We start from the raw sequence: 10,815 nt of genomic DNA on the forward strand, positions 1-10,815 counted from the left end.
CAAAAGCTAGTTTCCCGCGCGGTTAGCACAAGGTTTTGTGTAGAAGTGAGGGATCATAAGAAGAAATGCTTTAAGTTCTGCCTTTTGAATATCACATTTCGCAGGCAAGCACTAGGTATTTCAGGATTTTTTTGTTTTTGGTCGAAGCCTATAAATAAACGGCAAATTGTTGAATCTTTGCTAAAAGCTGTTCTCGCCTGTAAGAATTGAGCGTAAATTTCAATTGCTTTGTTAGCGTGTTCAGACACGTGGAGTAGTCCATTCATTTAAGAATCGGTCGGTTTCACGCTCTAATTTTATTTTCATTCTCAGAAGCCAAGAGGAAGCTGGTCTTGTGAATGTGAGGAAACCGCCTTGAGATTACTGTAATCGTTGATCACCGAAACGCTCTTAAATGGCGACGAAAGGGGAAGATTACGCGGCTTCTGAGCCATTGACCGGTGGTGAAGCGAAGGAAGGCAACGGTGAAGCTCTTCCTGCTGTGGAGGATAATAAAGTGGTCGGACTGAAAAAAGAAGTTACCCTTCTAAATGGTATCACTATGGTGGTAGGAGTCATCATCGGATCTGGCATTTTCATCTCTCCCAAGGGCGTTCTTACACATGCTGAATCTGTCGGGATGAGTTTAGTAATCTGGGCTGGATGTGGCTTCCTTGCGCTTCTGGGATCCCTTTGCTACTGTGAAATGGGTACAATGATTCCTAAATCTGGTGCCGAGTACTCTTATTTGTACGACGCCTTTGGTCCTCTACCTGCTTTCCTCTACAGTTGGACACTGGCGTTGATCATTCGACCATCTTCACTCACTGTTGTGACGCTAACATTTGCGCGATATGTCAGCCAGCCTTTCTTTCCAGACTGCGAAATCAGCCCTATCGCCGTGAGAAAAATCCTTGCAGCAACATGTTTATGTAAGTGTTGCAAAATCATTGTGAAATAAGTTTCTTGGGGATATTTCTTAAACTCTCTAGAGCATCGTGGTCGAAGGTGGGTTTTACACAAAATTTTGTTTTGGTTTTTTTGTATGCAACCCTGACTGCTTTTTCCAAGAAGCTATTCACATTTAATCGAAGTGGATATTTTCGTCGAGTGTTAATAAGCGTAAATAAGAGCATTTTACTCGTCCAGGAGGGGGTTTACATTTTTAAGGTGAGAAAGATTTCTAACTTTGGCATACGGTGTATGACGGTCGATCGCACACCGTATGCTAATTGACCTCTTAGCCACGTTTCGAAGCTGATGCAATACATCTACCGGACGGAAACAAAAGCTTCGCCGCTCCACGGTCCAATCGGAAAATGAAAATACCATACCATTGGGTCCCATGTGCAGCCTCATAAAAACCTTAAAACCTATTTTTTTTTTCTTTGCGTAAGTGGTTTTGAGAGAGAGGATTTTAATGTCATACGATTTGGACGATTCAGTGCATTTTCAAATGCACAGTGCATTTTCAAATGCATGTATGCTCAGACTTCATGATTCACCCGAAGTCTTGAAATTCTTGGTTATGTTTTGAGTTAAATTTTGCGGTTTCAAAGTATGTTATTGTTGCGTTTTTTAGAAATGAATGTGCATGAATTGAGTGTGCTAAACAGACCTAATTCGTACCATGCGAACCAAACATTCTTCAGTTCTAAAATCTAATAAAAAGTTGATGGTTTTTTTTTTCTGTCGGAATAAAACAACTGTGGTCTTGGAAAATAGTTTGGTTTGGTAGTTAAACAAACCGTCTTTATCAATTCTAAAATGTGGTTTTATCAAACGAAATTATCCACGGTAAAATAGATTTGTTGAGGTGTCAGTCAAGGTTTAGCGAATTGGCTGACGCTCTAAATGTCAGCTCACAAATACGGTGGTTAATTTACTTAATTCAGCTTGTTTGACAGAGCCAAATTTCCATGTTTCACTTTCGACCAATGCACCTCCATGATTACTATAGAAACTGTCACTCTTTCTTTTAATGCACGGTTTGATTTCAAAGTGTTTTTGTCTGAATTCTACAGCTGAAAAGAGAAAAAATATTGACAAAATAAAAAATAAAAAATATTGACAAAATTAAAAATACCACCATTTTGCTGCTCCATTCAAGTGTTTTAAAACAAAATAATCAATTCTACAAATAATGGGTCATTGGGCATGTGAAACATCATCTCTGATAGATCAACACAAAGGCTGTCCTTTTTGCCACACCCTGTGGCAAGTTCAAGAAATTTCCTGTATAAAAGTTTTTAACGGGCACTTTGCATTCTTGGATTCTCCTGTGTAAGCAAAATTTTAAATATTAAGTGGTGGGAAAAAAGCCCTTGCATCTCCTTTCATACATGTATGGCACTTGTGCACTTGTGAGCATTCGGTTAGTGGTAGTAAAATAAAAGACTGCGGAAAAGAATTCACACCTATTATTTCAACTTTGTATATATAATAATAATTATTACATTGTGTTTTGCCTATTGGTGGTAGCCTGAAAAGTTTGAAAGTGGGCACCTTATCACCTGCATCAGTTTGGTCAATGAGGTTGAGGAGTTGATTGTCTTAAGAGTATTCAATTTTCTAAGGCCCGCTTTAAACGTCGCACTTTACGCGTGCCGAATCTAATTCAAATGAGAAAAATCTATTGTTTTTGCTCATTTGCATTAGATTCTGCACGAGTAAAATGTGATGTTCATCATGGGCCTAAGGAATGTTAAACAAGTGTTGTTGTTTAAGATGAATAATAATATACATGATTACCCCTGAGGGGGCTAGATACTCGATAAACAAGTCATTAACTTCAAACAAGTTATTGATTTATTGGTTTCAGAATTGTTTAATTTAAATCTTGCCTCACTTGCTCTTACTTGTTACCTCCAGAACATTGATGAGACTGCCATTCATTGGTACACAATGTATGCAAAACAGTCAACAACTTGACCTTGACTTTAATTTTTTTTAAAATACAATTTTAGCGCTTACCATGTTCATTAACTGTGCAAGTGTGAAGTGGGCCACACGCATCCAGGACACCTTTACTTTTGGAAAGCTTATTGCACTTGCTATTTTGATTATTATTGGCCTTATTGAACTTGGATCAGGTGAGTTTAAATATGATGAGGCATGTTCCAGTCATCAAACAAACTGTGATTGTGGAATCAGTGGGTATTTGTTGACTTTTAAAATAACATTATTTTATTTGGATGAGAAAATGATTGTTGGCAAGTTTTTGTAGTGGTATTTAATTCCCAGGGGTTCCCCATTGACGAATAAAATCGTCTGTGCAATAGACAGAGTAAAATTATGTATGGCCGGCAGCTTGGGAGTCAAAGAGTTAATAAGTTGTAGACTTTTCATCAGTAATTCTGATACAGTGAAAGAAACGTAGCACATGTGTAAAATGGATAACCAGACAGCATGCTTGCACCCCTAAAAGAAAAATTGCCCCTGCAAGAATCTTTTTTGTTTTCCTTTGGTGTCATTGCTTGCCTCGTCATTACAGTGGAAGGATTTTGTGTCCCAGATGGCCACATCGGTTTGTGGTATGTGTGTATGTACATTTTATATTCATGAACATGGCAGATTGAGTGGCAAAAAAATCTCCATTTACTTTTAAGGTAATGTCAAGAATTTTGAGAATTCTTTTGAGGGTACCACATCAAACTTGGCAAATGTTGGATTGGCATTCTACTCTGGACTGTGGGCATACGATGGATGGTATGTGAATATAAACATAAGTCAAGTTTAAGCTGGTTTAATATATATGGAGGCCTAGGCTTGCAACTCGACAGTCCTCATTACACAGAACATGTGTTCAGATTGATGTTTTTATAGTCTCCAACAGTCAACTTGAATACTGTAATTTTATTTGTCACAATTCCACAGGAACAGCCTAAATTTTGTCACTGAGGAAATGAAGAATCCAGCAAGGTGAGAATTGAAAAATCTTGTCGTAGCTGACTAAACAACATCCTGTATGATAAATTTTGTCTGTTCATAAGCTGAAGACAACCTCAGTCCCTTCATGGCTTGCTCAACACTGATTCAACATTTGATCTTTGCTGGTTCACTAAAAGTTGAATGGATATTGAAAGTGCAAACAAATTTTTTCAGAGGTATTCAAACCATTCCAACGTAGTGGCAGCAATGTGCCAACAAATTTCAGGGGGTGCATTAAGGGCCAGGCACAGGACAAATTGACCAGCTGTGTACACTCTTTTGCCATGACTTAGTGCACCTGTTTTCATCTTTTTTCCGTTACCTTATCGTATTATCAAAAGCATTACAAATGTCCAGCTGCCAAATGCTGATGACCTCTTTAGCAAAATCTTAATTAATGAAACCCTTGAATTTTACATGATTTTTGGGTAGTAGGAACAAGAAACCAGACCTCACTGTGGAGATTCAAGTTGTTGAATAAACTGTAAACTGGCTTTGACTTCATTCAACATTTTTGGAAACAAACATGAAAGCAAATATTACAGTGTAAATCCATATTGTTTGCAGTTTAAACACTTTAAATTTAATTAAACCTTTTTCGACAAGCTTCAATATTTACCCACTTTCAACAATGTTTAATGACTTACACTGTACATGTATTATTTATGTATTAACTCTCCTGGCATTTGTGTCAACACAGTGTTAAATGCTCCCTGTCCTCTTTAGTAAGAGGTTTCTTGAGAAGCTCGTATCATTACAGTTTTCTGTGGTAAGGGAGGCAACTCTGAAGGGTTAACTCTTACAGATAATGAGGCTGGAGTATAATAATTAATTTTTTAATTTTTTACTGAGCCTGTAATTTGCTTTTTCCTCTGGTATTAATAATTTTTGTGGATCATTTCAAAATAACCAGTTCACTTGTAGATTATCATGTGAGCTGTGTTACACACTTCATGCAAATTTGTGTGATTATTCCCTGCTTTGCCAAGCAGGCTTTGGTTGTTTCCTATCTGTTAATAAGGCAGTGATTTTTTCAAACCCATTAAGATCAAGATACATGTAGTATGCTCTTTTGAGGTAAGTATAAACATTGTTTTATCTTTAGGGATCTACCGCGTGCTCTGATGATTGGAATCCCTCTAGTTACCATTGTGTACCTGCTGACCAACATCGCTTATATCGCTGTAGTTGGTGGAGATGGAATTTTGAATTCTGCAGCTGTTGCAATGGTAAGCTGTAGGTGACATTTCTTAGAGGACGGTTTCATGGTTCAGTGATCTATTCCAAGCTTTGACACCAGATTTTTACTGAATAAGGTGAAGGTCAGTTAAGGCAAATACAGTAGACGACATCTGTTGTTCTCACAGGAGGTGAACTTATGGCACATAAGTTATCTGTTGGTGTTCAGTTGGTCTGTAAAACAAAGTTACTGAAGATGTTTCTTTTAAGACTCAACATTGGTAACAAGGCACCATTGTGTTGGCCGTTATGACTGTATCCTGCTTTTTCTATTTTAATGTTGATGTTTGGTTCCACAGGTTGTCGGAGATGTGAAACTTGGCCCTGTAAGTTGGTTTATACCCATCTTTGTAGCGTGTTCCACCTTTGGTTGTGTGAATGGACTGGCCTTTAGTGGTGCAAGGTGAGTTGCATGTAACTTTTGAGGTGATAAGTGAGTTTGACGGCACTTAGGTGCTGTTACTTTGTTTATACCCACTATGTATCTTCAAGTTGTCTTTTTCCCATGTCCCTCCCTCATATAACTTTTTTGAAACTTTTTCATCAATTAAAATATTTATGTAGATTGCTGTCATTTACATGTACATGTGTAATTAACCCCGTTGAAGTCCTGAAAATTTCAGGCTTCTCTACGCAATTGCTTAATTGCATTCATTACTGTGAGGATCGTAGCTTGACCTGATTATAATAATAATAATAATAATAATTATTATTATTATTATTATTGTACTATTTAACAATATTATTAGCCAAAGGCGATGTGAATATTGTTGAATAATTATTGTTTCAGTATAATTACATAGATTATTTGAAAAATATGCACTTTCTTTAAAATAATAATAATAATAATAATAATAATAATAATAATAATAATAGTATTATTTTCTTCGTCTGTCACCTCAACGAAACAGCTTGTGGCCAATTTGAAAAAAATCGCTTAGGTGATTATCACGTAATAATCACCTCAAGTGCAACCTCTCAGCATAGAGAATTTTCAATAATCACCTACATTGTATGTAATTATACTTAAGGATATGTGTACATTGCCAGTCAATAATAATATTGCTTTTAAGTCCTATCTAAACTTTATTTGTAGACTGGTTTTTGTCGCAGCTCGTAATGGGCACATGCCAAAAACTCTTGCCATGGTACACAAGTCTTGCAATACTCCTATGCCATCCATCATTTTCTTGGTGAGCTGTCTGTTTTTAACGAAGTATTTTATCAAAAGGAATTGACTCGAATGCTATAATTATGCTACTGAGACTGGGATGAGCTTTTGTTGTTGCTGTATCTGTGAGCTATCCCACCTTGCCCTGATTTGCATATGCCCATCATTTTCCTATGAGTGTGTCTGTGTGTGTGTGAGAGATTGAGAGAGAGAGAGAGAGAGAGAGAGAGAGAGAGAGAGAGAGAGAGAAACAGCACTGAATATTAAAAGTTTCATTCCATATTTTATCAATAGCTTGATGAAAATCTTAGCCCATTCTACTAGATAATCTGTGATTATTGTCTCTTCAAAACTAAATTTTTCACAGAATGTACGTGCTAATTTATGCTTTTGCCAACTCAGAATTTACGAGTTTTTCATGGCCAATTTTTTTGTGAAAGTTGCAAATGTTTTGATATCAGGGGAGATCAGGAGAACTGGAACCAAAATTGTTTATAACAGGATAACAAGCAATCTTGTGTTAACTGTGCATGAACAAGGATAGTAAGCTTTGATGACATACACATGTACCTGAATTATGTACTTCAGGTACTTTGACTGACATTTTGGTTTTTTGTTCCATGGCAGCATGTGATTGCAATGATCATGTTGATTCCTGATTCCAGTGAGTTCAGCACCCTGATCAACTACTTCAGTTTTGCTGCATGGCTATCTTACTTTGCAGTGTTTATGGCATTGCTCTACCTTAGATGGAAACGCCCAAATGCTGTCAGACCCTACAAGGTATTTTATATCACCATTAACAACACCATACACCGAAGGCTCAGATGGTTGAGCACCAGGTTGCCGTGCAGTAGGTCGTGGGTTCAACTCTGGCCCAACCAACACTCGGGGTGTTTTAAATAACTGAGCAGAAAGTGCTGACTTTGTAATGACATCTGCAAATGGTTAGACTCTAAGCTTCTGTGATAGGGAGGATAAACCATAGGCCCTGTCTGACAACCCTTCAGTGTTCATATTCCTGTGGGACGTAAAAGAACCCACGCACATGTCACCAAGAGTAGGGCATGTAGTTCCCAGTGTTGCGGTCTGTCTTCAGTGGTGTATCATGGTTGGGAGGATAAATGCTAGGATATTATTAGCTACTTCAACCATCTCTAAAATCTGAGGGTAAATAAAGATATGACATAATTAACGAGACAATAAAAGTATGACCCGAAGTCTCATTTAAAAAAAGATTTTATAATTTGTCTGCAAGTGATTTTGAGGGAAATATTGGGAACTGTAAAAGATGAAGAGAGAAAGGTGGTCAAAGGTGTTGAATGGGGTTGTCCTACATTTAACAGGCAAAACACTGTAATTGTTCAGTGTCCTCCAGCCTAGGGATCCTTATTCTTGGAAATGATTCTGTGCAAACTAACCTACTGCTTGCAGGGCTCGAAAATAAACGAAAAAATTTAGTCGCATTTTGCGACAAGATACAAAAATTTAGTCGCAATTTCACAAATTTTTAGTCGCAAAATCGCCACACTGCATTTTGTTGTCAGCGGTTTAGCAAAAAAATATGAGCCTGCAATACTTGTGTGTAAAGAAACCGCTGAAAATGGCGAATGATCTAAGGAATGGACGTAACATCGCTGCTAAATTACTCTGCAATTATGCTATCTTCGGAGAAAATTCACAGCGAGAAACAAAATAATTTTGTCATTTATCTATTTATTTTAGCAAAAGTAGCAGCAAAGTGGCAACTGCTAACCCTTTTGTTTCAAAAGAGCGAAGGTGACAACAAGTCGCAAATTTTGCGACTTCTCCAGATATTTTGGTCGCAAAGGGAAAAATTTAGTCGCAAATGCGACTGTATTGGTCACAATTTCGAGCCCTGGCTTGTAGTGTTTTGGATGCCATTTTGGTTCAAGGTGCTCCTTTTAACTTAGCAAAATAAAGTTCTGATACAAGAACTATGTATACCTTGTATTATAATTTTCTTCAGTATAGATTAATTCATAGAAGGTGTGACTACAGATGTTTATTCATGAGTTGCAAAGCTTAGGAAAATGAATGAGTGAGCACCAAACAAGTGAGTTTTCCAAAGTTTTGCAACAAGTGAACAAAGTAACTGCAAAATACTCGAGAATTTTTAAATGCAAAGTGTGAATCTTTTCACGTGCCCCTATTCAATGTCAATTCAAATTCATGGCAGCATGTCACGCTGTGCAAAGACAAATTCAGACTCTGTTGACTTACATTCTTCATAGAACTGTTGAATCTTCCTCCTTGTTCGAGTTTGTCTCGATAAAAGCATCTATTTATGATATATCCAGAGGAATAAAACAGGAAGCCAAAGCCATGTTTTTGAAACACAAACTTCAGGTGGGCGCAGATATCAAGACCATGCTTCTCCGAAGCCATTTGAGTGCTTTGCTCTGATTGGCTAAGTGATTCTGCTCTGGACAATGATTGGTTACATTTTTCACATGTGAAGACTACTATATGCAAAACTGATTGGATTTATTGCTTTTTGCACATGTGAAAATATGGCACGTGTAGAATTATATTTTGCAACTACAATCCTGGTCAAAACTGTTGGGACAATTTGCACTTTTTTCACGGTCTCCAAAATCAAGACCCGTTCATTCATCGCTGGCATGTTTCAACATTGTCTGGGGTGAAGGGGGGCGCGAAAAAGGCAGTGAAAGAAGAGCACACATTGCTCATATAACAATGGAGGCATGTACAGTAAGTTCTCTACTTTTCGCCCAAAATTTGACAAGTGCCTCGAAGTGTTTTGATCCACACTGTAGGTTTATTGCCTAGAATTCTCGCTGTATATATATCATAAAAGAGAGTATTGCATCAGTACCAGGACTAAAGAAAAGGGCTAACGGGACAAACCAGGAACTTTTACAACCCTGAATCAAGGTGCTTGCTTTCCTCCTCCAGCTGTTTTGTCAGTGATTATCATCCTCTAATTTTGGTTGGGGTATTGATTAACGTACATGTAGCTACTGGCATTTGTACCCAGTGGGTGGTTCAAGCCAAAAGTTTTTCTTTCTTCACAGGTTTGGATAATTGTGCCAATAATCATCTCCCTGGCAGCTCTGTATCTGCTGATCACTCCCTTTTGGAAGGAACCAAAGGAGAGCTCTTATGCACTTGTCTTCATCCTTGCTGGTATTCCTGTTTATATCATTTTTGTTTGGTGGGAAAAGACGAAACATGCTTGTGATGGCTTCTGTGGTAAGTAATGTACTCATTGATGAGTTTTCTTTTTTCAAAATCCAGTTGCATTTTGCGATGAGATACGAAAATTTAGTCGCAATTTTGCAAATTTTAGTCGCAAAATCGCCGTGCTGCATTGTGTTGTCAGTGGTTTAGCGAAAAAATATGAGCCCGCAATACTTGTGTAGAGAAACTGCTGAAAATGGCGAATGATCGAAGGAATGGAGCTGTGCACATAACATCGCAGCTAAATTACTCTACAATTACGCTATCTTCAGAGAAAATTCACGGGGAGAAACAATAATTTTGTCCTTTTTTTGGCAAAAGTAGCAGCAAAGTGGCAACTGCTAAACCTTTTGTTTCGAAAGAGCAAAGGTGACAACAAGTCGCAAATTTGCGACTTCTCCAGATATTTTAGTCGCAAAGGGAAAAATTTAGTCGCAAATGCGACTGTATTGGTTGCAATTTCGAGCCCTGAAAAGGGTAGATGTATGAATATTATACAGTATTGGTGGATGTTTTTCATTTTAGATACTAACAAAGGGCTGAGATGTGATTGACAATCTTGCATAGCTGAGGTCCAAAAAGCTTGTCAACTCATTTTTTTTTTTACCAAATATTTGCATGTTACTTCTTAGAAACATCATCCTTTTAATGTCCTTTCTCCTTTTGGGGGAAGGGTGTTGGCTGGTTGGTTAAACAAGAGTTAATTAACTGTGAAGTGAGTATTGGTGGTCTGAGGCATTGATGGTTGGTTTGTGATGATTAGAGTTTGGCTAACAGGTATTTTTTATTTTCTTTTTCCAGGACGATTCACCTTCTTTGTGCAGAAGGTGTTCAACATTTCTTTGGCAGAGGAAGCAGGGGATAATCTGTATGAAACCTAATTTCATCGTCGCAAATGTTCTCTATTTTACCCCATTCAGAGCCCTTTTGAAATGCTACGCTTTCAGACTGGTTGGATTCAGACACTGTTACATTTAGTCGACCCTGCATGAAATGATTTGTTTTTAAGTATCGGTGCCCAAATGCACACTTAAGTAGTAGGAAAAGTTTTTCATTTTGAGCTGTGGGTGTGCTTCTCTATATATTTTATAACATAGAGGGCAAAATTACTAAGTGTTCATTGGCCGAGACAGAGGGCATTTTTCATTAATTTTGTTAATTGCTCCACGCAAAATTACTTCCATTATTTTCATGGAGATGTGTTTTTTTTGGCAGGGCTGGTTTCATTGCTTTGGCATTGTTGCACAAAAATAAATTTTCATTCAGCTGTG

The 10,815-nt window shown here is 37.6% G+C and overlaps 1 protein-coding gene across 1 annotated transcript; it reads left to right on the plus strand.

Annotated features, from left to right (window-relative positions):
* Nucleotides 1-10,815, plus strand: LOC137995374 (b(0,+)-type amino acid transporter 1-like). Its single transcript, XM_068840936.1, has 11 exons — nt 1-115; nt 313-911; nt 2,946-3,071; nt 3,588-3,687; nt 3,856-3,900; nt 5,015-5,138; nt 5,448-5,551; nt 6,245-6,341; nt 6,947-7,102; nt 9,379-9,556; nt 10,346-10,815. The coding sequence occupies exons 2-11, from the start codon at nt 395-397 to the stop codon at nt 10,423-10,425; spliced, it is 1,527 nt and encodes a 508-aa protein (XP_068697037.1). The 5' UTR covers nt 1-115; nt 313-394; the 3' UTR covers nt 10,426-10,815.

The sequence above is a fragment of the Montipora foliosa genome, chromosome 1 (assembly GCF_036669935.1).
Source record: "Montipora foliosa isolate CH-2021 chromosome 1, ASM3666993v2, whole genome shotgun sequence".
NCBI lineage: Eukaryota > Metazoa > Cnidaria > Anthozoa > Scleractinia > Acroporidae > Montipora > Montipora foliosa.